Below are 27,243 nucleotides of genomic sequence, written 5' to 3' on the forward strand. Positions count from 1 at the left end.
GATTTTTCTAAGAAAGTACAAAGTCTTCTCCTTCCTCCTGACTGCTTTCCATCACCACCGACACCACAAATCCAGGGATGGTACAGCCTGTGGTGAGAAGCCCAAGTAAAGAACTTGGACAGAGTTTTGTGAGAGATATGGACAGGGAGCCCACACCTGTGCTAGTAAATAAAATGTGGCTGCACAGGCTTTGGTGCAGACCCATGACCATCTAAAGCCAGGCAATGCTTGGGCGTGGTTGGGTGGTAGCACATCAAGGGCATCTCCCCAAAGGCAGGGAGACAAAGTTGAACCTGGTTTGGATCCCTCTATCCTGTGCACTCCTTCACTACTTCCTAGCAGTCTCTGTGCTTTTTACTCCCATCACATGTCCTCAGCTGTCCCATTGGACACAGACAAATGCTTCATCACCCGGTATGAAACCAATCTGATGAGCTGTAGTACTGCCCACATGTTATTTCAGATGCTTTGAACAGAAAACTACAGCTACACACCATCCCCTGTCTTAAGAGGTACAGAGCAGGCAAAAACTGGCTTTTGAACACATGATACTTTTAGTTCATTTACAAATTGGTTTCTTCTTTTACCAAAGTCAGGCAGTTACCAGCAAGCAGCAGGCAATGGAGCAGGCAGAGCCAGGGGAGCAAATGGTGAGTCTGCAAGCTGCAGAGCTGGAAGGAGTTTGGACCACATTGGCACCTACCTGTGTGTGATGTAAGCAGCCCAGATCTGACCCCAGATCTGACCCAACTTCTCCGTGCAGCTGAGATCTGTGCTGGCTGGGAATGCCAGCTCGGATCAGCATTGGCTCAGAAGTGTCTACATCTGTGAGCTGTGCAGGTGTGCAATGGACTAGCCAAAGTAGGACTGACTTTACATGAAACGGGGCTTATGAGGCTCTAACCCACTTCTGGCACCACATTTTAAGGTACTTTGACATTATTACTGGAAATATTGAGTGTTTTTTTCTCTTCACACCTAAACAGTTCAAGTTTTCAACTTCTTCCAAGAAATACTGCGTGATACATGCATTCTCATTCTGCAGCAAATAACAATACAGGTAACACAGTAAGACATATTTCATTTAATGAATAATAATTGTCATCTAAGCTTTTTACCATTGTCTCAAACCCAGTTAGCTAACGCTTCCAACTGCACCTATCTTTCACTGAGAGTTCCCAAAATCGTTTTGAATACCAGTCCCAAAGCAACAACACTGAATTACACAGCTATGTAAGCCCATGCTGACACTCCAGTTTAGAGTCATGAGTAATGCCATCAGCATCAGATTTGGTGCTGCACCATATTTGTTGCTGATCAGAAAAACATACAGCCCATCCAAACCACTCCCTCCTCAAGCACACTCAAACACCTAAACTCTAGTAAGCTGTTAAGAACATGCTGTCTAAGGGCAGACAGCCCTTTAGTACACTTTTATGGCATTTTTCTTCTGAGAACATGAGAGTACTTCAAGAAAAAATATTATATCATATCATGCAGCAGCCAGGACTTAGGGTTATGGAGTTATAATAAGTGTTACATCCACATCAAAAGCAGGAACTCATAAAATTTTGCATGACACCTAGAAGAACTCTGTGCAAAAACCTGACATAACTCACTGCTCTGTGTGACAATAGTTTTCCAAACAGGCAAAATAATTTCCCTAAACAGAACTATCTGAACAAAACAACTAAAAACTCATCAGTAGTTTCAAGAGCAAGGATGGTATTTTTTGTCCCTCTTTCAAACTAACACATTTATTTTCATACTAATAAAAACCAAGGTCTGTGCAAACCTTCCTCCAGGGTTGAATTAAAGGTAAAGAATTTTCAGCAGAATGCAGTGAAAAACAGGTAAAGGGATTTTTATCAGTCTGCAAGGAAAAAGGAGTGGGAGGCCTTATAAGGCAAGAAAACTGGTTCATGGCAACAAAAATAGAGAAAGAAGGCTGTTCCTGCTGGCTGCAAAAGGGCCTCTTACCTGTGGTATGCCATACTTGTCGATAATCTGCCAAATATACCAGTCTTCTTTCCTGGAAGCCTTCCGGAATTTGAAGGTAGTTACAAAGGCATATTCATCAGGCAGACCTTGTGGAAATACATCCCTGGCATGGGGAGGGGAAAGAGAACATTGTATCAGGTTCAGCAGTGAAGAGCAGAACTTCTAAAACTCGCTCCATGTCCCAGTAATAGTTCCCTAAAGTATCATTACAGTTCCTACAAAATCTGCTTTATTTGGAGGCCTGCAGAGAGATAAACATGAGCTTGTGCCCTCCAGGCAATTCTGTCCTTGTGAAGCCCTTTTTAATTCCGATGGAGAAGCTCTCAAATTGGATAAGAAATAGTGAAAATCTGCAGTCAAGTATCCATCATGTTAAAAAGGTTGTTTTTTACTTGATGCTTCTGTTCATACAATCTGCAAATAATTCTGTTCTTCTTCAGGTGTGCTGGAGACCAGTGACTTCTGAGAATGGGCAGGAACATCTGAAACCCTCTATAAAAGTACAGAGTTATAGCAACAAACATTGTAATATTTGCCCCAAAAAAGGCACTACAACTGATGTCTTTCCAAGAAGATGTTCCTTGGCTGATGGCCTGTGAGAACAGGAGAACCTTCTCAAATCAAACATTGCAAACACATTAGCCAGAAATTTACTCGGTATGACACCGCAACCAAATCAAACACTGTTTGACTCTACTCCAACATAAAACCGTACCATAACATGGGGATGCAGGGGTGGACAGAAGGGATCACTAATACAGCATCATCTTTTTTTTTTTTTTTTTGTCACGAACCATTACTGGATGCCTAAGAACAAGAATGAATAGAACAAACATATCTCTCTCCTACCCCCAGTTTTAGGGATCTGGGAGTCAAATTCAGAGACAAAAACAATTTCTATATTAATAAATTTCTGTGGATTTATCTTATAAATAAATCATCTTCTTCTTCATCTTCCCCTTGAACTCAGGTAAACTTATGACATTCACAGCATCCTTTGGCAAGGAATCACACTCTGCTACCCACTGTATAAGGAGCCTCCTCCAGTTTGTTCAGGACCTAACTCAGATCTTATCAGGGACAACACAATGAACCTCTTCTTGTTTTATTTTTTATAGCATTCATGATTTTTCAGACTTTGTTTATAATGCCTCTAAGCCATCTCTTTTCTCACTTGAAGAGTCCCAGTTAACATGGTTCTTCATGCCCAAGCCAGCCTGCTTCTCTGATCATTCCTAAATAAACCCTTCCTAAATATCATGTCTTTGCTTTGGCATATCTGAGCAGTCAGGCACAAGCATTCATTAGAAAACAAAACACAACGGTAGCAATTAATGAAGAGCAAACTATGAAGACAGATTCTCTTAACAAATAGGTGACATAATCTGTCACTATGCAGAAACTGGCACAGTCAAAGGCACATAAAACTAGAGGCCTTTAATTATGTTAAAAGCAAAAAGTCCTCAAAATTTCCAGAATAGTCTGGTTTGCAATTACAGCAAAGGTTGAGAGCTGATCTTTCCTAATGCTAAAATACTAGATCACATTTTAATCTGTGCTTTGAATTCCCTATCTTTTTAGTCAAGTTATAAATTCAGAACACTGTGACTTCATCCATTGCTGTGTTAGCTCCTTCCCTTAGGAAAGCAGAAAAGGCTGTCTTATTTTTTGGTACTGGTTATTTTACCAAGGAGGTCTGAGTTGATGGGAGGTTAACAAATGTGATACCCATCTAAGGAAGGGCCAGAAGCAGCATCTGGATGTGAACGGAAGTAGGACCTGGAAAGAGGATCACCTTAGACTAGATATTAAGAAAAAATTGTTTACCAAAAAGGTGGTCAGGCGTTGGAACGGGCTGCCCAGGGAAGTGGTGGATTCAGCATCCCTGAAAATGCTCAAAAAAAAGTGTGGATATGGCACTTGGGGACATGGTTTAGTAGTGAAAATGGCAGTGTAGGATAACAGTTGTACTCAATGATCTTACAGGTCTTTTCCAACCTTAATGATTTTATGATTCTGGACATCTCTGAGCTGGGAACAGGAATACCATTATGCAAGCTTAATTTCAGAAAGGGTTTTCAGATGCTTAATGCTTAGTGCCCACAGAAATAACTGGGAGTTAGGTACCTAAATATCCCTGTGAGTCTGGCCACACCTCATCACACAGGGCTGACAAACAGCCCATCAGGTAGATTTAAACCGACAGAAAGCTATAATGACCTATTACCTGCCACCCTCAACTGATTTTTAAAGCAACCAAGGAACTGGCTGCAAGTTCCAAACAGAAAAAGGTTTCATGCCAAAAGTAAATCTGAAGACACTCTCATTGCTCTGAAGATGTAATAAAAGCTTTTTCTGAAGCTGTTGGTCCCTACTTCTTTTACAGAGATGCATTGCTACATATATAATAAAAACTTTGTTTAGGAGTTTTCACTTATTTCCTCACTAAAAAGTGATCTCCATCTAGAAGTTCACCTTTACTTAGAGATCCAAGGGCAGGAATTTCTGTCCCCAGAAATATTTTATTTTCTTCTTTCACGCAAGGCTGACTTGGACTGATGATCCATACTACAGAGGTTTGCTGGATGCTTGGTACCTACAGGGAGCACTTTGCCAGCTCCTTGGTCTATAATTCTGACAACAGGATAGATTGCAGAAGAAGGCCTCATAAAACTCCAAGACAAAAAAATCCCCCAATGCTGCAGGTTAGTCTAAGAGTCAATTAACTCAACTACAAGGTCAGTCGAATCACAACTTTTACAAAGAAAAAATTTTAATAACGAGAAGGATTTTCACAACACAATCAACCTCACCCATATATCCTTGGCAGACATCTTTCTGGCTTCTACCTCAGAAACCTCAGTGAAGGAATAGATACAACCTCTCTAGGTAATTTCTTCCTGTCTTTCACTGTCCTACATGCTGAAAAAAAAACAAAAACAAAAAAACCAAAACACCAAATAATCCCAAACCTCTCCTAAATCTCACTTGCTATGGTTTAATTTTCCCAAAACAACTTTTTTTTCCACAGGAGCCATGTGAACAATTTGTTCTCCTCTCTTTGCTGCAATCTGTTCTATGTTTCTCAGCTCTCCCTTCAGTCCTTTACCCTCTAAAAGACCAAAAAAGCCTTCAGTCATTCTGTCTCAGTCATGCCTAATCTCCTTTACCTTGTTATAAATAGGAGATAATGAGGGACCTCTTGAGATCATCTAAGCTAAAGAAGGTTTTTCTTCTGTCTAGAATTCATGGATTTAATTTATTCCCATTCCTTCTCGGCCTGTCAATGAATATGATTAAGGAGATCCTGGCTCCATCTTCTTTGCTTCTTCTCTATCAGGTATCTAAACACATGGATAAGATTCTCCCTCCCTGAGCTTTCTGTCCTCTAGGCTGAACAATCTGAGTTGTCTCTGCTGTTCCTCATATGAAATATATGTTTGGGAAGAAATAAGGAACAAGGATGCTTTCAGCAGGTTTCTTGTTCAGTGTAGGAGGCTCCTGTAGCTTTTTGGACAATTTCTTCTCTGGGAAGGAGACAGATGATGAGACCAGGGCAAGGGCTCATGGAGAGACCTAAGGCAGGTGACTGAAGTCAAAGCTGATGTCAGGAAACAGAAACTCCAGAAAAACACACCAAGGTATACGCCCAAGACTCAGAAACCAGGGAAGACAACAATGCACCAATATAAAGAGTAAACAGATCATGACTAGAAGCTTGACCAAGAATCAGGTAGTTCTGTGAAGTGGTAGCCAAGATAGCTGAGATCATGATCAAGTCATGTTGCAACCAGAGCAGGCAAGAGAAAACTGAGGGATGGACATGGCCAGGAGTAAGGCCCTGGAGTCGGGACTCGGAGACACAGAACAAGACAGTGAGACAAAATCTTGGCATTAGACAAGACAACAGTAATGAGAAACAAGCCTGAGCACTCAAAACCATACATCTGGGACACAATTTTGGCCAGAAGATCCTCTGAGGAGCTGTAAACAAACAGTAGGACAGTCCCAGCTACACGAAGAGTGGGGAGAAGCACCAGCCAGATTTTGGGACCGGCCCTCAGCCAGCTACAGAGACCTGTCTCTCAGTGATTAGGTCATTGACTGCATCCAAGCTCCTGTCTGTTGCATTTGCCTGCTCACAGATGATGCCTCACCACAAAGAGGAAGAAGTTCATAGTTTTAGGTTACAGATCGGAAGATGAGTAGGCACATTTCCCAGACAGCTAAGCTGGCACTTTGTAAAAGTACTGTTGCTTATACAAAAGGATACAAATCCTTTAAGCAGATAATAAAGTGAATTACATATATTACTCAGTTAATGATTTTGTATCTAATTATGAGATGTTGCTATTGGTTACTAAACATTGCTTGAGGTTATCTGCGAGATAGGACAGATGTTTTTGTTTGGTTTATTATTCCAGTTACGGGTTTTGTGCAACTTTACAAGATTTTATTTTCTGTGAGCAATGACTCTATATGCAGTGTCTCAGAGTCCTGGCATACAAAGGCTAAAAGGAACTAAATATGCAAACACCTTCCATGGTGTTATATCCATTTGGGTTTGTTCCCAAACCAGAGGAGTGTGGAAGTTACAATACAAAAGGTCGAAAACATAAAAGTCTTTCTTTAATTCCATGTTTCAGAATCATTCCAAAGGAAGCTTAGTCATTTCAATCTACTAATTAAGGATGTTTTACTTCTTATTGTCCTGGGCAATAAAATATTCTACTTGTTTTAAAGACAACAGCAACAACAAATAAATGGGTGTAATCTGAGCAGACGGAAAACTGTCACAGCTGGTTGGTCTGGCTTCACTCCCTCAGTCTTTCTGGGAAAACAACAATAGAAACAACAACAAAGTGCTTCAACCCTTAATTTGAAAAAGAAATTCAAACGGACGACTCTCTGTAATCTGTGATAACTTTTTTCAGTGGTTAATTACATTCATAATAAAAAGTAGGCCTTTCTTCCCTGCTGCTTTTTGATGCCATTAACAAGTAACCACGGACTTTCAGTCTACCACTCTCCTTAGCCAAAGACCCTTTACTAAACTTTGATTTCCCAGAGGTTCTTACAGAGAACAATCACTTCAGTTGTTAACCGCTTCTTAATTTTACTTGTCTGTGCTGCACTTCTTGAATTTCTCACTGTTAGACTTGCTTCACAGCTCTTCAAACTTTCATTCACCCCATTTCTATCTGCTGAATTATGGAAACTAGGATTAGACATCACATCACAGCGGAGGTGACTGAGTTGCCTGATATGAAGATTATCAACTCATACTTGATAGTTCCTGCTTATACTCCAGCGATCACACTAGTCCTACTTGTCATAGTGTCACGCAGAACCAAGAGATTGCTGTGAGACAAGTGAAATAGGTTTATTTCTACCTACACACAGACCAGTTATGTATATATTAAGACCAAGATGTCTTTAGTTAGCTGGGTAGAATCAGATCACAGATCATGAATTTACTTAGACTTGATATCATTTATGGACTTCGGAGTAAACAGTTTTCCTTTCAGTATATCATATTATTAGTTTGTTTTTTTTTTTTTAACTGTGTGTTTGTATGGAGAAAGAAGAGGAGAGGAAAAGAGCAAATCAATCCAGGCTGACTCCAGGACGAAAAAAATATTATGAAATCAAGAAAATATAAGTCCCGGGCCTTATATTGAAATATACAGTGAGATGAGTAAAAAAAGCTAAAAACAGAATAAAAAATAACTGCCCTTCTCCATAAGAAGACAAAGAATTACTATTGATTTTTTAAGCTAAAGTTCAAACCAGCACAGAGAAATTTTACTGCAAAAGTGTTAACGATGACAATACTATCTATGGCTCATGGCTACTCAGTGAAATTATGCACTCACTCTTTTCAAGACTAATGTTAGCAGGGCTCAAGTTACAACCTGAAGAGAAACTGTTGTGATAGACTATGACACAACTGGCAGCCTTAGGTCATAAGGGGCTCTGAGGACTGAATCCACATTGACACAGGATTAAAAATTGCTCATTCTTTTACAAGGCCAAAACCCCTATTAGCTAACTGGTAACAACATCTATCAGGAACTGGCCTCTTGTATTTAGCAAATTTCTATCCCAACGGGAGCACCACGAAAAATTCCTTTTAGAAGCTATTAAGCACTAAGTTCTTTAGTGAATTTCTTGATATTGCTCCTCAGAATCACTGAGATACACCAAACCTAGCTCATATTCTACCAGGATGGAGCCTATAGTTGGTGCAGAGGCTCCAAAGCAGCAATATATGTGTAGGCATCAGATAACTCCTACAAGGGTAAGCTAGAGGAACCAAATAGTGCAAAGCAGAGGTTAAAATGAAGATCAAGTGAAAAAAACAGGCTACTCACTCAGTTTTCTGAACAACAGGAAAGCTTCCAAGTCGTACATAAGCACTCTGAATTCCGTTTTCTTTCATTCCAAAAATCTGCTTCACACTGAACGAATCCATCAGGTCAAATCCTGTCCGTAACAGACGTATAAATACAAGATATTGATCAGGTAGTGGAACATGCCTTCAACTGTATTTAGGTTGTTATCTTAGACCACAAACAGCACTTTAGAAACCAGGCTTGTTCTTGTTGGGAAAAACCATAACAAAATTCTGACATAGTCTAATCTGCTTAGTCCAAAACTCAAAACCAAGCATAAACTCAAGCTGTAACAGGCCCTGGACAGAGTTCTCCAGAAATCAGTGGTTAATGTTTGCATTGCCACAACATCCTAAAAATACTGTATAATTCATTAACCCTCATGTAGAAAAACACACAGGTGCAGAATGAAACACTTAATTGTACAATCATAGAAGCACAAAATGTTTTGGGTGGGAAGGGGCCTTCAAAGATCATCTAATACCAATATCCCTGACATGAACAGGACACCTTCCACTAGATCAGGTTGCTTAAAGCCCCATCCAACCTGTCCTTGGACACTTCAAAGGATGGGGTATGCACAGCTTTTCTGGGCAATATGTACCAGTGCTTCTGCACCTTCATTGTAAAATTTAATTCTTTCTCTCCAATCTAAATCTACCTTCTTTCAGTTTAAAACTGTAGTCCCTTGTTGTGTCAATACAGACCTTGATAAAAGGTGTCTCTCTCTTTCTTACAAGACCCTTTCATACAGGGAAAAGCCATGAGAAGGTCCTCCACAAGCCTTTGCTTCTCCAGGCTAAGCATCCCCAACTCAGAATTTCTTCATAGCAGAGGTGTTCCAGCATTCTCATCATTTCTATGGATCTCTTCTGGATCCATTCTAGTAGGTCTGTGTCTTTATCGAAAACCACTTGCCCAAGAAACTTGACTACATACATTTTTCATATCATTTTAACATAACTTAGTCCAATCAACCTCTCATTATTATGAGCTATTAACTTTGACAGAAGATATTTGTCTGAAGCTTCTGACTTTGTTCTAACAAGCTATTATTAGCTCAATCATAAACCACACTAGTGAGTCTACTCAGCTCCAGCATCAATATGATCCCAGCCACAACTAACCCATGGTTTTGGGACATGAAGTCCCAACTGCTACACCCTGCTGGGGACAGTGGGAATGCAATGGTGCCATGGTCAGGAATGCATCCAGTTCCTGGAGGTGCAGTACTGTGTGGATACAAACATCCTACTTTTAGCTCCAAATTGGCTCCACAGGGTTCAAATTCAAATGAACAGCCACTCCCAGAACCAAAAACACTGTGGAGTTACAGGCAAAGGCACTGTAAAAGGTAGACTGTGAGAAACCAAACAGAGAATACATGACTTTCTTTTATTTGGGCTATTCCAAACTCGTCTTTCCCTCACACATAACGATAACACACATTAACTCCTGTCTTTGTAATTCCAGCACATAAACCTGGTGACATAAGAGTAACTTATTTTGATAAATTGGTTTTAAACTATGGCAGTTCTTTTAACTTTGTTCAGTTGGTGAGCTCTTGAAACTTTTCTAGGGTAGATAAATATTTTTGTGTGATGAACTTAGGCCTGATGAGTCTTGGATTTCTTAGTTGCCCTCATGAGCCTTTCAGGTTAAAAGGCACTGCAGAAGCTGAAAACAGATGGAACACGAAAAGGTACCCACCTAATTATATAATTCTTCACATTAATATAAATAAATAGGTGCAAAACCCTGCATAGGCTAGTCTCTAGGCTAATCAAGCTAGCAGACAGCAAATAAAATATAAAGCTTTCTTCATTTTCTGGACTTTTTCTAAAGAAATAGTTTTCTCTGTGGAAATATAATCTTAATTGTTTGCAAAGAGAGAAATGGTTACCTGGTGCCAAGTTGAGGCCTTTAGTATTACAGTAACTTTCCTGGCTGTCAACAGCTTTTCCCTCCTGTCCACTCTATTTTCAGCTATTACTGGACATTCAGGAAGGCAAATAAAGTAGTTAGGATGCTCCAGGGCCTCATGGTTCCACCTCATAATCACCTCTGCAGCAACTCCAGTGATACACCTTTCTGACAAACTGCAACCAGCCATGACTGCAGCTATAAATCATGCTAAATGGACCCTACTAGAACTTGAAAACTCCCTCCTGGCTATCACAAAACACAGTATGACCTGTCCCTATAAGCCATCCCACAGTTTATTCCACCATGCAGTACATATCCCTCATCTGCCCCAACCCCAGGAATGTGAGGAAGGCAATTGAGTGTTGCTGGCACAAAGAGACCACACTGACTGGGAAGGGAAATTGTTAACCATTCACAGGAGATGAACTGTGGATGGTGAAGCCTGAAATGCTGCCCAAGTGACATCATTATGTCAGGTCACCAGAAGCCTCAAGCTGTGAAGTATTGCTCATCTCACTGAGCTTGAGAATCCCTATTGCTAAAAATACACAAGACCAAGATACAGTGAGACAAGAACATCTTGCTGAGTCTTCCCATCATTAGCTCAGACCCAAAGTTGCTCCCATTTTCTCTGGCAACTCAAGCAAATGTTCACATCATGAGCAACTCCGAAGGTGCGCACATTAATATGTTTTTTCAATGAAAATGAGTTAAGAGTCAGATTCAGTCCATCTCTTCTTTTTTTTCCCTGAGATTTACTATCAAAATGCAGTTTCAAAAGCCTAAATAACACTATAAAGCATAAGCAAACTATTTTGCAAACAGAACTTGCTGTAACGAAAATAAGTCACACTCACAACTTAATCTCATTTACATTCAGGATTGATAAAGCACACAAGTAAATCATAATAGGATTGTCCTCATTCAGGCTATGGATAGGCAAATTGCAAATTCCTTTATGTATTTTTTCATTAAATTACATATGAGGGTTGTTCTTTGAAAAATGTCATGTAGGTCCATTTGAACGATAAGACTTCAGATGTCTCAGAGTTCACACCCAAAACCAGTGAAAGGATCTGATTTAATCACACTATCGATTTGCTCTGTGTCAAATTTAGATAATGCCTCCACTATGCTCAGAGGGAAAATGGGGCTTTGGGCAACCTGATCTAGTGAAAGGTGTCCCTGCTCACAGCAGAGGGATTGGAACTAAATAATCTTTGGGGTCCCCTTCAACCCAAACCATGCTATGATTCTTTGGTTACAGAGCACTTCACATGGGGTTCATCTGACTACATGTCAGCTCTCTAGAGAGGATGATAACAGAGACTCTCATACAGTTTGGCACAGGTGCTTCTAGGGAAAGATTAATTTCATACTGAAACGGATGTCAAAAACTTATGTTTCTCTTCCTTGACATAAAGAAAGCTTGGGATGCTCCAGTTGCACACTAAACCTCACCTAGTAAAGGTCTACAGCTGGTGAGATAACCTCCACTGTTGGATACTCCATTGCAAACCAAAGCCCTTGGAGGTAATGGACACTTTGGTTGTTGGAGGATTTCAGTAGCATTACAGAAAACTTGTCATCAGGCCATGCACTAAAAAATTGAGAACTCTGTCAAGGATGAGGTGCATCTCAGTTTTAGCTGTCTGAAAAGGAGACATCTGGTGTATGCAAGTTTCCTGTTCCCTTTTGAGTCAGCAGAGAAATATAGGGGTCTTTAAGAAGACAACTCATCACAACTGTCTCTGATCTAAGGATAGACTGAACCCCTACTAGGCAGGGCCTAACTCCTTCTGTTCAGCAGAAAGGGAGCTCATACTGACAGGAATTCTCAGAGTACTGAAGTTATGTGAGACATATTCTGTTTGTAGGGAATGCTCTCCATTTTGTGCAATGAGTGAAGCAGAAGAGGACAAAAATGTTAACTAATCACACATAATTTATATTTACATTTTCTCATTTGCCATCAGGATTGAATAAAGGTTGCAGATTTTTAAATTCAGCTATCAGCTTGATTAATCAGCTATGATTTTCAAAGTGTCTTCAAGAGAAGAAACAAACAAACCCAAAATATTGTTATTTGAGCTGAGAAAGTAGTCAAGCCAGATTGCCCAGGTGGAACTGGGAAAAAATACCTAGGAAAACCTCCAAAATGAATTTGTGACTTAAAGTAATCTCTAAGACTATTTCAGTTGAAGGACAAGAAAGTACGTTATTACTGTTACCGTTACTAGTAGTATTACTACTGTTAGTACTACTATTACTACTAGCATTTTGTTTATTTCATGTGCTTGGAAGTAATTTGGATGGAGTATGTTCCCTTGACTTTAGGACTGGAACTGGGATTGTGAGGGAGACAGTACGAAGCTTTCAGAGTTTAAACCTTGAACCACAATAATAATGTAAAAAATAAGCAATGCTGTAATCATTTCTCCAGCACTTGAACAGGATGTTTCCCTGGCAGTGTTTTTCCACTAACAGTGCATTGAAAGTTGCTTACTGAGGACTTTCCCCAAACAGTTTAATGTGTCATATAGCATTTTTGTGCTGGACTTACAGTCAAAACAGGGGCTGTTCTTTGTTTTTTCTACCACCAAGGAAGCACCACATTGTCAATGACATATGGAAAGACATCCCATACATAACTTCCCAGTCCTGTCTATGAGTAAATGGGAAAGAACACACCTGCCTAAATTTTCATGGACAAAGGTTACTACTGCACCTTGCTCAAGCACAGCGTGAAAGGGTGGGACTTTCCTGTTCTCAGTTGCTTTAATTTAAAAGGTTTGTGTACCAGGACAGGTGTGGTTTCCCGACTGGCTTATAAACTGTTTAATCAGTAATGACATAAACATGGCATTTAATAAGACTGTCTTTGATCATAAGCATCTTACTTCATTAGAACTTCTGAAACAATATGGGGCCACTGAAACCCTCTAACATGATTACATCTCCTGAAAAGCAGCAGACCCTAGTCCATATTAAAACTAAAATAGTGAGCTGAAAGAGAAGCTCAGATTTGTAACAGCATACTTGGCTAGAAAAGTAATTTCTTATGCACTGCTCTGCTGATCAAATCAGCCGAATGTCTCGTTACCCATAAGTAATAACCCCCTTACAGGAAGCAGCCTGTTTTCCAGAATAAGAAAACACACCCAGATCTTCCTGATACAGGGAGAAGATGGCAAAACTTGGCACTGGACAATTTATACATCATCAAACTGTAATATGCAGCCAGATTCTCTTTAGCAGGACAGATGTCCATGCTGCACACAACACCCTAAAACATGGCCAAAGGATGAAAACAGCTCTGTACTCATTCTGTGGTCCTATAACCTTTGTTGCAAGATAATTATCTGAAGACCAGACTAAAGGGGCCATGCTTGGTTGCCCTGAGCATGAGATGGTTTTCTGCCTGGCTCCATTAAGGATCTGATACAGGCAGGGTGGTGGCAGCTGTTGTGGATGTTGAGGTTTTCCCAACTGTCCTGTGTTCAGGGGCAAAAACTCACAAAATTTAGACAGCACTCAAACCCAGAAAAACAAAGCAACGAGTTTTAATAGCCAGAAAACACAGCAGTGAGCACATTTGGAAAGACTTCTCAAAGTAGGACAGAGTCAGTGACTTCTTATTATGCCCAAAGAAGTTTTCTGATAAAAGGCTCCTGCTTTGCATCCCCAAGTATCCCAAGATAACACTCACAGGGGGAACCACTGGACTACTTCTAATTGTGAGGTTTTGGTGAGACAACAATCTGGAAAGGAGTGTGGAAAGCAGCTGAGAAAGGAATCAGAAAAGGCACTGGACATCACTGCCTCAAGTGTGGTGTCCAGAATATATTTATTATGGAAGACTGCCAGACAAAAGCACTAATATAAAACAAAGTAGCTTTTTCAGGAAATGCTCCTTACTTTGGTCTTGCTCAAACTCTCAGCTGAATTATCAACCTTGTTAATGCATTGATGAGGGATCACAAACAGACAAGATCAGGGAGGTTGTGATAATCTACTGGTTCTCTGAGGCTTCTGAAAACAGCAGTCTCTATAGACTGTGATAAAATAGCACATGTTACTTTTACTAGAGAATAGCCAATGGCAATAAACTTTATTGTAGACCAGAGAAGTGTATAAATTCCTATGGAAACAGTATCACTTGGGAGTCTTTCAGCAAATACATGATCTTGTCAATTTTCTTGCCTAATATTTCTGCAGTCTTGAAAGTTAAACTTCCATGGATTGCCTGTGTCCACAAAGAAGAGCCCATATGCTCACTAGATCCTCAATGTCCCTTTTAATTCCTCCAGTATGGTCTGCAAGGTTATCACCACTATAGAGAGCCCTAATTTTTCTTACCTATCTTAGTTACTTTTTGTGCTAAAATATACTCTAAAAATCAGAGAAAAAAATATGTTATCATGCCATATTCTAAGCTTACATAGTGTATTTAATGAGATATGTCTGAAAATTAGTTATGGGAAACAAGAGTGTAGATGAGGGTTATTTTTCTTCTAAACATTTGTATCTAAACATTTGGTGTTTTCTTCCACAGTGCTCTAGGCTGAAAACAGCTATTTCTGGACAGGCAAGATGTGTCTCAATTCAGGGCTGAGATAGAAGTAAAAGTGTCCAAATCCTAAAGGAGAGAACTAACTACTTTATTCATCACGTGTTGCTGTTATTGTTATGGTAGACATCATCTGCTACAGTATTTTTGCAGTTCCTGACATTTCTTCCTCCACAGCAAAGGAAATCATGTCAAGAGCTGAGAGAGTATCAGATTTTAGGAATATTTTTGAGAACTCACTGAAGTGTTCATCTCCAAGGCTCTTCTACCACAACAAAATTACCCACATCCATACCACTAAATCATTGCCCCAACCATAGCTGCACTTGGCAACAGGCGGTAGTATTTTGGAGGGGGTGAGGTGCACACATCCCCAATCTCTCAACCTGTCTCCATAGTAGAGGTGCTTCAGCCCTCTGATCGTCTTTGTGGTTTCCACTGGACTTTCTCCAAAAGCTCCATGTCCTTTTTATGTTGGGGAACCCAGAGCTGGATACAGCACTCCAGGTGTGGTCTCACAGGAGCAGAGAAGAGGAGCAGAATCATCTCCCTTGACCTGCTGTCCACACAGCTTTGGATGCAGCCCAGGAGGTGGTTGGCTTTCTGGGCTGCAAGTGCACATTGCCCAGACACGTTGAGCTTCTCATCCACCCGCAACCCCAAGTCCTTCTTCTCAGGGCTGTTCTCAATACATTCTCTACCCAGCTTGTATTTGATCTTGGAGTTGCTCTGACTCACATGCAGCACCTTGTACTTGGCCTTGTTGGCCTTTCTGAGGTTCACAAAGGCCCACTTCTCAAGTCTGTCAAGGTCCTTCTGGATGCCATCCCTTCCCTCCACTGTGTCAGCTGCACCCCATAGCTTGGTGTGGTCGGCAAAAGTGCTGAGGCTGCACTCAATCCCACTGTCTGAGTCACAAAAAAAATGTCAAACAGCATCAGTCCCAATACCAACCCCCGAGGGACACCACTCGCCACTGGTTTCCACTTGGACATCAAGCCATTGACCACAATGATTTGAGCGCAACCATCCAGCCAATTCCTTATCCAAATCCATCTGTTAAATCCATGTCGCTCCAATTTAGACACAAGTATATCATGCAGTGTAGTGTCAAATGCTTTGCACAAGTCCAGGTAGATGAGTCTTGCAGCTCAGGTACTGTTTAGACCTGTCTCATTGCAAATGTTTGTAAAAAAAGAATTTGAAAGAAAGTAGCTGGCTGGAATAAGTTTTTTCCAACTCTTTCTGGCTGTCAGAAGAAATAATTTCCAAAGACTTACAAAAGATAAGAGTTCTGTCTTCTTGCACTGTTTATTCCACTGTATTCCAACTCTCCAGCAAAGACAGAAAGAAGAAGGAGCAGCTTATTTTTGCATGGATAATTCACCCCATATTCAGCACTCCCAGCAGTTTGATTCATCGTCAGCCATCGGTGGTTATCTGACTTATACCCAAAGCATTAAGAACTGAACCTCTGGAGGAACAAACCAGAGATTTATTGGCTCCCCACAAGCCCTGCATGAAGCAGTGAAGTGGAGGCTAAAGGAGTTGTACAAGTCATTAAAAAAAATTAGTTTCCTAAATTTTACAAGAAGCTTGCAAGGGAATTTTGGAACTATAAAACTTTCCAAAGCCTATAGATTAAAGGCCTCAAGAGTGTTTTAAAGAGATTCTTGCCATTAACCAGTTACCCTTTGTGTCCACTGATGTTACAGCTGGGATTTAAGTAGCACTTCATGTTGACCTTTCTTCTCACCAGATCCCCAGATTTCAGTAAGGAGAGCAGCTAAGAGCTTAAGCTAATAATGAGGCCTTGCTAAAGCACGTGGGACAGGTCTTACACCAACATGAAGGAGGTATCTTCCAGCATTTGTTATTATCTTCTAGGTCTCACTCGATAAGGTGGCTTAGAGCATCTTATTTTAGACAGTCTCAATTTTATAAAAATTATAAATCAGATTTACCCCCAGTCCATGATGCCATAATTTAGGCTGTTGGCCTGGTTTGCTTTCTCTGCTCACGACACTGGAAGACACAATTTATACTTTTCCTTGGCCCCAGCAAAGAAGCAAACCACAAGAGTCCCACACAGACCACAAAAAGAGGTTGATCTCAGCTCAAGCACCAGTCAACATTTGGGATTATGAGGAGTAGAAACCTTATTTGAGATATATAATGGAGTTATACTTCAAAAAGGAGCAAGCTTCCAGAGGCAGTGAGGCAGGTGAGCAGGCAGCCACTGGAGTGAAGTATGGGGCCACTGTTTCAGAAACATCAGTCTAAAGCTTCAGCTGAAAACAGAGGGGACAAATACAGCACTTGGTACCCTTGCACAGGAAAGAAAAGATGGCCTTTCAGGAAAGATAAAATGGACATAAACCAGTAAGAAAATTTGATCAAAGATACAGTATGAGAGAAAAGAAAAAAATGGAAGCAAGTAAGCAAATACACATTTCTAGCCGTCACACCTGGTATAAAGGCTGTTGTAATCTATCCCCCAGACTGCTGTAAAAACAGGAAATAAATTCATGTGTCTGAGGCAGCACCTTTCAACACCTGATCTCATGTTAATAACACACCACTTTATGTGATGCATTGTTCTGTTTATCTGCATCAGTCCCCTTGTTCTCTTTTACTCTTTTGCCTCTCAGTTTTTGAGCAGTTGCAAGTGGCATACTGAACGACACTGAAAGCTGGTTTTGACACCGAACTCTTCCCCTCGTTATTGAAAGCTTTTTTTTTGTGTTGAAGTCATCTCCATTTTCTCAGTGATGGACACTTGGCTTGGTGCCATGAGCCTTCTTTCAGCTCCTTTCCTGCTCCAGTGATTTACAAGATTAAACAGAAGTTCATTATTCCTTTGATGTCCTTGTATGCCAGATAGGCTTGCACTAGCCAAATTTACCAGGACTGTTTGTATTAGGTTCTGGTTTTAACTAGTTCCTTTATTTTAAAGGCCTCTTTTGAGTTCCTCAGGTGTCAAAGTGCTCTGTGTTCCTCCAGAAAGCCACAAAAGGGCACATCTGCAAACTCATCCCTTGAAATAGCCTTGGGGAGGGCAGGACTCCACACCTCTTTGAATATAGGTTTTATTGGTAACACCCAAGAGGACTGTACACATATAGCTGAGACAAATGACAGCAGGTAAGTGTTTAGGAGCCCAGAGTGGAAGGACTGATGAAGTCAGTATAACTAGCAACAATTCTTACTTCTTGCTCATACAAGAAACTAGTATTATTTTTAGTGTAAGAAAAGATATTTGAGGAAAAACTTCTTACTAAGACCTGCTAGATTCTCCTTGTCATGCTGTCTGGGCTATGGGAAAACTGCACCAATAAGCTATTCATGAAAATAAAAATATTCCCATTAAGTTTAGGTGTGATGAACAAGGCCTATTTATTAGGAAAACATGTAGGGACTGCTCTTTATAAAACTTTAGTGGTTGTTTATGTCAGCCAATCAGTACAAAACAGATAAGACCTACCAGTATCCCAAAACCTGGCCACAGCTCTCATCAGAGAGCATTCATATCAGACAGACTAATTTAACTCTAAGCATTGGAAACAGTTTATTAAGATTCTATATATTCCTTCTCATCACGTGTACCATCATCAAAAGCTTACACTGATGAAAAATCCATGGAATGGTTTCTAAAGTAGAATTAAGCTAAATTATTTGGACTAAGAAATACCTGAAAGTATCTCATGGATAGACAATCTATTAGTCTTTTCATAGCCAAAGGACTGGTTGACTCTTGTGCAGTCAAAATTTAGATTATTTTCTTTTCATCAACTTTAAATACACTGGAATAAGAAAAAGACTTGGCTTGTTTAACTTCTTGGAGAAAGTAAATACTGTTAGTTAAAAAAAAAAAAAAGGTCTTTAGGGACAGATTTATTTTTATTTTGTTTAATATGCAGGTAGATCTGAATAATTCATGTGCACATTCCTGTGCAGGGTTAACCCTTGTTAAACTTTTTGTGTGAATGCAGAAGTCAGAATTTGTCACTGCTGACATTCAGACCAGGCAAAGCCTTTCACAGGGACTGCTCAGCTGTTACCAGTTTACTTCCTGCAGTAGCACCTTTTTAAGTAATTTCAGCATTCATTCTCCATATTTCCTGATGTCTTTGAGCAGCTCAGCCAGATTGCCTGCTCCAGCATAGACCTGATGCCTAGGTCATTCAGTCAGAAGTCCACTGAGATTCATGATCTCAGGTAATAGCTACCTCTCTGACCATACTAAGAAAAGGATTCACTTAAAACATGTTTTTTTAAATCAGAGAACAAACCGCAGCTCTATTGGTGACAGCATGGCTATGCACACTTTGCAGGATGCTCTAGTATTTCCAGGCTCCTAATCCAGATGCACACTTTGGTGACTCCCCACTCCCTCTTGGGGTGACTGTACAATTTCATTCCCCAGTTCTTTACTTTCTATAGAAAGGAAATTCCTTGGCACACAAGCCCAAAAGAAACCAGGGTCTCCATGATGGATAACTGAGGAATCTGGACACTGGACATGCCCCAGTGCACATCTAATGCATGTGTTAGAGCCAGCCCACAGGACTGCAGTGGCTATGCTTAGAAGTCACGGATGACTTACTGGTAATTATTTGCCTACTTAAACTGTTTTTCTTGGAGTTACTGAGTATTAACATGCCCTTGAACATGAGTGAACCATTTGTCAATCTCTGAAAAACTTCAAAGACCTTTTAAGTGATCTAGGTTATAGTGTTGAGACTAAGTATTCTACAGTAGAATCACAGAATCACAGAATACTTAAGGCTGGAAAAGATCTCTAAGATCATCAAGTCCAAACATTAATCCAACACTGCCAGGTTCATCGCTAAACCCTGTTCCCCAGGTGCTACATCTACATGTCTTTAAAATCCTTCCAGGGATGGTGATTCCACCAGTTCCCTGGGCAGCCTGTTCCAATGCCTGGCCATCCTTTCAGTGGACACATTTTCCCTGATATCCAAACTAAACTTCCCCTTGCATAACTTGAGGCCCATTTCCTCTAGCCCTGTCACTTGTTATCTGGAATGAGAGACTGACACCCACCTTGCTAAAACCTCCTCTCAGGTATTTGTAGAGAGCAATAAGGTCCCTCCTGAGCCTCCTTTTCTCCAGGCTAAACAACTCCAGCTCCCTCAGCTGCTTTTCATAAGACTTGTACATCGGATCCCAAAAAACAAGCCAAAAGGAACTTGATACAGTCACCTGCACTGCATCTTCCAGCCCAGAGGACAAATCCACCTCACAGCACAAGTCCAGCCATTTTCTCCAGCTCACAGGAGACTCAAATAACTGTTGTGACTACAGGTAGAGGTCAGCTACTGCTTTCCCTATTTGCTTCTTACAAGATACAGCAGCTACATCCAGATGTATCTCAGGAACCCAGTTTCAAATTCAGCTCAGCCCAGTTTCAAATTATCTGGGGGACTTCCTAAAGCAAGTGTGGGGGGAGGAGGAAATAAGAAGCCATGAGTCCTATCCCATTATAATTGCCTAGTGATGGGTCACTGAAAAACACAAGAGCAAGTTACTGTGCCATGGCATAGCCAAACTTTATCCTTCAGCCTCACCTCCCATAAATGTCACAGCTGCTTCCAGTCCTGCCTGTGTGTGTCTAACTCCAAGGATGGAGAGGAAAGTGGCTGGTGTCTGCACGAATAACCAGCTCCACCATCCCTGCACATGTGCAGCCTTTGATGGTGACCACTGTGTCTGTGCATCCACTGTCCAAAGACAGGGATATGTTACAAATCTCTGCAGCTATTCATGGACTATCCACTGGCCTCTCTGGGGCTTCCCAAGGCAACTGCCAAGTGCAAAGACAGGGCAAAGTGCCTGTCATACAGGCACCGCAAATGCACCTTTTTTTTCCCCAGGAGGACAGTGGTCTGATGTGCTCATTCTGTGGGTTCAGCAGCCTGAACACTCCAGTTTTCTCATACTACCACGTGTTTTAGTGGGCAAATATAAATAGTCCCAGGGATATTGTAATTAGCTAGTGAGTCTCCAGCATTTCTGGAATGTGAAGCCTGTGCTGCAAACCACAGGATACTGGAGACACACTGACAGTTAAACACAGCCACTGCACTCTATAATTGGAGGGTACTAGTTTTACAACCAGTGCCTTCATTGTAAAATGCTCCAACACCCTTTACAGAGTTACAGAAAAACATAGAGGTCATAAACATTTTGGCATTTTGCTCATTTGCACATGGAGGTTTCGGAGATGGGGAAGAGAGTTGGAGGCTGAGGTCAATCTGTGGTACAACCCTTAAAGCAATTTCTGTTGTTCTTCACACACAGAGCCTGTGTGACTACTTAGGAGTTAAAGTCAGGGCTTTCATGTTCCTCCCTTACCCCATTAACACTATCCAGTGTGGGATGGATAATGCCATGTAGTGATTGGAATTGTCCCTCTCCAGGGTTTATTTTTCTAGAACTCTGTGGAAATCACTGCAGACTTTCTTTACTTCTGTGGCAGATTCCCCTTGAAAGCAACAGTCAGTATCTGTTGAGGAGTATTATCTCCTCTGGTAAGTAATGCTCAGGACTAGAGCTCAGCTCATTCTTAATTCTAGGGATCATCCAGATTTCTGCAACCAAATCCCATGTCCTGCAGGTCTAGTTTAAAATACAAATCATTCAAACGGGAAGTTCTAAAACCTCAAGAAGTATAATTCATTCTGAATAACTTTCATGTGTTGTTTTGATGCCATATTACTGTTCATAAAAATACACAGAGGGCACATCTGCAGGGTGCAAAAGGTTATCATTGTGTTTTCCTGCCTGGTCATGATCCTCTGTTAAATGTCGATGGAATGAAAATGACAATTCCGCATAATAAGAGATATTAAGTATTATAAGTGGGGTTTTATATTGAATACTTTAGGGCAGATGAGTTAAATCCTCTTTTGTCTTCATTTCTCTTAAAAAACAAACAAACAAAAAACCCAATAAAAAAACAAATGTAGCACCCACAAGAATGCTCTAAGAACTTTTCTTAAACCATCATTAAGCATTGCTTTAAAATATCAGATTTTATGGAAAAGAAATAGTGTTTATACTGATATTCTAACCAAGATTTCTTGCTTTCTTTCAAAATTCCCTGTGTGATAATTCATCTAGGAATATTACTTTCTGAATTCATGTTAGGTACTGTTAAGCAGATGCTGTTTCACTTCACTGCCAAAATTTGTATCAGTAGTAAAGCTGCCTATATATTCTTGCCTCATGCAGTCTGATTTCACTGTAGCAGCCCTTCCAGAATGCCTCAGCTAGGGATTTTTTCTTTAAAAGCCTTGTCAGCTAGTGATTTTTTCTTTAAAAGCCTTGATACCAGAGAGTCATAGAGTACAAACCTTGGCTACGAGAGGACTCCTGACTATCCACTGCTGTTTATTTGTCTCCATTAGTACAACTTCACCTCTAGTCCCAGTACTTTATATCTCTGAACTTTGAAATCTTCTTCTAATGCCTTGAGTGTGTTTCTTAAATAGCTGATAGCTATTTCTTATTATTGCCTTTGTCCTTTAGCTTGAGTGATTCCCCTATCTCCCTCCTGCTGTTCCCTGATCTATTTACGAAAGCGTTAGTATCTCCCCTTCCCACCTGCACACTGCAAGATTAGCCAAACCCAGATTTTTATTCGCCTGTCTCTGTCTCCTGAACACACTAATAGCTCCTCAAGGCCAAATCCATCTTTCCTGAGCTAAGGAGGCGTCGGAGGACCCTTTTCTAGATAAGCTGTAACCAAAGGCCTGTCCAGTCTCATGAATTCTTCCCTACTTTGCCCTGCCAATAATGACCTTTGCCTTCTCCCCAGCTCTACAGCACTGTGATGTACAAACATCTACTGACACACCATCAGTTTCCACAGTATGATTTTATAGTCCTGTTATTGATCCATACCTACCATAAAAGGCCTTTTAGACTAATAGTCCCAAGTCAATTGGGAAAACTACCTGGTTTTGGGGCCAATCAGTTCCTCCTTCAAGGATATTTGATCCCGATCTGTAGAGTGGAAACTCACAGGAGAGATTAGACTTAAAACTAGACTCTGATTAAGTTCACCACTACCTGCCCTCTGACTTATTACTCCCTTTCCTAGAAACTTCATAATTGTCTCCCTGGCAGTTTCTGTCTCACTTTACATTTGTTAATCTCTACCCTTTTTCACTTTAGCAGTGACTTTCAATACAGTACTCAACAAATGCTTGCTGGAGCTCAGATAGCTGAGATTTACCTAGTCCTGTTTGTCTAAAGAAAAATAATCATCTGTCATTTAAAAGGAAAATATCAGTTTAGAGTGTTGGCTCCCCTCCAGATCAGATGTGGGGTTTTGTTGCAGTTGTTTGATTATGCATGGAGCCACCCTCACTACCCTCACCTCCACTCTCAGCCTCTGACCTAATGAACTACCATACATCTTCAACCTCAGTCACACCACTGTTCCCCTCCATGTCACAAAGTTTCTCCTTTTATAGCTCATTTTATGTTTTAACTTCTATTTTTGCTTCTACTGTAAAAATAGGAGCCTGCTGGGCAAAGATCAATTCTGGTTCGAACTGGAGCACAAGGCACAGGTGTTACTTTCAAATCCTTGTGTATATGAGGACCTGGGTAGCAGAGGAAGAGCCTCCCCCTCAGTGCTGCATATTTTCCAGTTTAGCTAAAAGGAGGCAATGATTTTCTGTTGGAATTGGACTCAGGAACCCAGAGTCTTCAGAAAATGCTACAGAGTAATTAAGGAGCACATAAGGAGTGGAACAGCATTTTGGTCCTATAGTACCCATCTCCAGCAGCACAATAACCCTTTGCAGATCCAGAATATCCATTCCGTTTTTTCCAGGGAAGAGGCAAATATTTTCCTAACCACCAGGAGTAGGAACAGAAAAAATAATTTTCTCACCATGTAGAAGCAATAAGGAACCTTCTATAAATACTCTGTATTGTTGGAATAATCATTTTTAATCAAATAGTGTAACTGTCCTGTTGTTAAACCACTGTATGGTATGGTGAACATTTACACTTTACAGTGAACAGAGGTTCCTTAGGTCAAATAAATGACAGTCCTAAGCTATCAGCCTAACCAGATATGTTGCAATAAATGAAATTCTACTTAGGGAATTTCCTATTATAGGAAAAAAAATTAATCAGTGTGATATTGACAGAATTGGAGCCGTTGTCCAGAGGACCTGTGGATTGTCCCTCTTTGAAGATACACAAAACTCAACTATACAAGGTCCTGAACCACCTGATCTGACTTCAAAGTGGACCTATTTTCAGGGAAGACCCTGCTTTGAGTAGGAAGTTGGACAAAATGATTTCCATGGTACCCTTCCAACCTGAACTAACATACAGATCTAAGACTGAAAAGTCATTTTTAAGTTAAAATGCTGAATATTGACTTTTTTTATAGGAGGTAAGTGGGATTTGAAGATAAAAGGAAAAATAACTCAAAAACATTATGAAAGAACCTAACTTTGTGTACGTATATATATACACACACAGATATATATAAATATTACTGCATATAAGCATCTACACCTCACTCTACTCAAAACCTTTGTGACAGGTCTGAATTGGGATTCTTGTCCTTTATATTGCTCAACAGGAGATATATTTTTGAAGTCAGATGAAGTCTATTAATTAGCACTTGAATCAAAATTCAGATAAACACGGACTACATGCAGGCAGCCACTTCCAATGCTGTTCTTCTGAAAAGAATCACATAGAAGATGATCATCTGAGAAGGGACACAATCCTTCTACTGATTTTGAGCAGCACTTCCACTGGAAATAGGTTCATTCAGAATCAGTAGGGTTATTGTTGAACAGCTCTGAAGTTTGCCCAGCCCAGGGACAGGAGGACTGTCAGGACAGGTTAATTCAAGACCTATCAATAGACAGCAGTTCAAAATAGGTGTTTCGGGATTATGAGCTTGGTCTTCATGACCAGAAAAGATGTTACCACCCAACATTATCACAGGCTTTGATGTAATCATGCTGCAGCCAAAATAAGTTGCCTACAGACAGCACAATTGGAGCTGATATTCTGTGCAGGCAGAAAAAATCCCCCAGTGAAAAAACTACGAGTAGCAAAGCTGTCAAACATTGACCATTTCTACTCCTAATCAAGTTGCAGAAGAGCCACTGCAGTGACTTAAGTTCTTGGGTCAGTCACAGATATTCCCAATACATCCTTGATGGGCATGTTTTCTCTGCCAACAGCTCAGTCTTGGGGGGCTGGAAAAGAGGAACAGTCCATGCATATATCTGACAGATTAAGCCCTTCAACTGGCTGAAAAGATATATCAGAGCTCCCAAAAAAAGCAGAGATGTCACCAGACTGGTTTTTCTCTTGATCTTTCAGCAGTGCTCACAAAAAAGATTCTTTTATATCTATATCTATATATCTATATAAATCTGTCTATCTATCTATCTACACATAAGCATTTCTTCAGTGGTTCATCCGTTGTGCTTGGCTTTCCCACAACAATCACAGATAAAATAAATGGACATTAAAACTCACTAAACGTAGACTGGTAAAAAAAAAAGTGATCTCCAAGACTTATAGCACTCCTCTAGCTACTAAAACAAGCTTCATATATATATTTTTTTTTTTAATTTTAGTCATATCTAAAGAAAGCTTTCTATTAATTTCTTGTTGTCTGTCAACACATAACTCTTTTGCAGTCCAACAGTTTCTAATATACTTCTCCACCACTGAATACGTGTTGGAATAAATATAAATAAATGGATATATTGGAATAAAATATAACTAGGAAAGGTATAATGAATCAGAGCATCACACCAGAAACATACAGTTATACTATTTCAGTTCCCAGAGATACAGCAGAAGAGATTGTCTGTTTACCTGGAATCTCATCAGTCCCCCCACTGGTGTGTTTGAATCGATCTCCTTCCACGTGGACATTTGGACACAGGACATCTGAAAATCAAAAGGACCAGAAAAAATTATCACAAGGAAAGGTATAATTTTGGAAGCCACAGAACTAGCAAAGACTGATCCTCTGGGTTTTGTTCAACACTTGCACATGGTCCCTCAGCAATAATTCTGCCTCAGTCTCTGCACATCCTAAATACCCTTCCTCTCTCCTATTCCCTACCTGCATGATGGACGAAAGACCCAATATACTGTGTCTGGGTTCGAGCCACTTTTTTCTGACTGACTAGACAAGAGGACAAGCAGAATAGATGACCTGAGCCTTTCCCTTATCTAGGACAACTCTCCGGTTTTTTATCTTTCTCCTGCATGAAAGTCAGAAAAACTTAAGAAAATGTAGAACATCACTCTACTCCCAGTTTGGTTGAAAGGGAAGTTATGAAGGCCCAGCTGACATTGGGATGCTGCCCAAAATTTTCAGAAAGGACAGCTCCTACACAGAAAGACCTCAAACCTGAAATGTTGTGAAAGAAAGGGAATCCAGAGCTCAGAACAATGAAGTGACTTTAATCACACAAAGGTCCCACCACAGGAGAGTGCCAGGGGCAAAATGTGAGGCACACTGTCTTATATCTTACTGTGTGTTATGTGTGATTCCCATATTAACACTCCTCCAGGACCACATGTCTGCTCCTTGAGGTTGTTCAAGAAGAAAGAATTAAATATGACTGAAATGTTGAAAAATATTCACCCAATACACACGATTAGTGTCAACACAATCACAGTCAAATACTTTTCCACAGAGAACTGTCTATCCACCTCTTTCCTGCCATACCTTTGAAATCACTTTTATTTATGCTTTGTTTTCCCAGGTCAACAGGTAATTGCAAACAATGGGGACAGGTTGTTCAGGGAATCAGTTTAAAGAGAATATAAAATCTTTTCTATACCATAAGACCATATATATTGGAATGACAACAATAACAACAATGTATCAATATATATAAAAGTATACAAATATTATATTATTTATTTATATATAAGTATATATATTGGACTTATTAGAGTGGGTCCAGAGGAGGCCACAAAGATGATCCGAGGGCTGGAACATCTTTCCTGTGAAGACAGGCTGAGACCTGAGGTTCAGCCTGGAGAAGGGAAGGCTCCAGGGAGATCTTATAGCACTTTTCAGTACGTAAGGGGGAGCTTACAAAAGGAGGGACAGGGACCTTTCACATGGGCAGACAGTGATAGGAAAGGGGGGAATGATTTTGGACTAAAAGAGTAGAGATTTAGGTTAGATATTAGGAACAAATTTTTTACTGTGAGGGTGGTGAGGCCCTGGCACAGGTTTCCCAGAGAAGCTGTGGTTGCCCCATCCCTGGAAGTGTCCAAGGCCAGGTGGGATGGGGCTTTAAGCACAGT

General features: G+C 40.4%; 1 protein-coding gene across 1 annotated transcript in view; it reads right to left on the reverse strand.

The window, feature by feature from the left end:
- COL22A1 (collagen type XXII alpha 1 chain) overlaps positions 1–25,863 on the reverse strand; it is a gene marked incomplete at its 5' end in the record, with an annotated part of 155,803 nt that extends 129,940 nt beyond the window's left edge. Inside the window, 3 exons of the mRNA XM_039388338.1 lie at positions 1,981–2,104; positions 8,376–8,487; positions 25,789–25,863. Of these exons, the coding sequence (XP_039244272.1) occupies positions 1,981–2,104; positions 8,376–8,487; positions 25,789–25,863 (311 nt within the window). The remainder of the gene's footprint in view (positions 1–1,980; positions 2,105–8,375; positions 8,488–25,788) is intronic.
- Positions 25,864–27,243: the final 1,380 nt, after the last annotated feature.

Source organism: Pipra filicauda, unplaced genomic scaffold (genome assembly GCF_003945595.2).
Source record: "Pipra filicauda isolate LSUMZ 115617 unplaced genomic scaffold, ASM394559v2 scaffold634_size201327_pilon, whole genome shotgun sequence".
NCBI classification, from domain to species: domain Eukaryota; kingdom Metazoa; phylum Chordata; class Aves; order Passeriformes; family Pipridae; genus Pipra; species Pipra filicauda.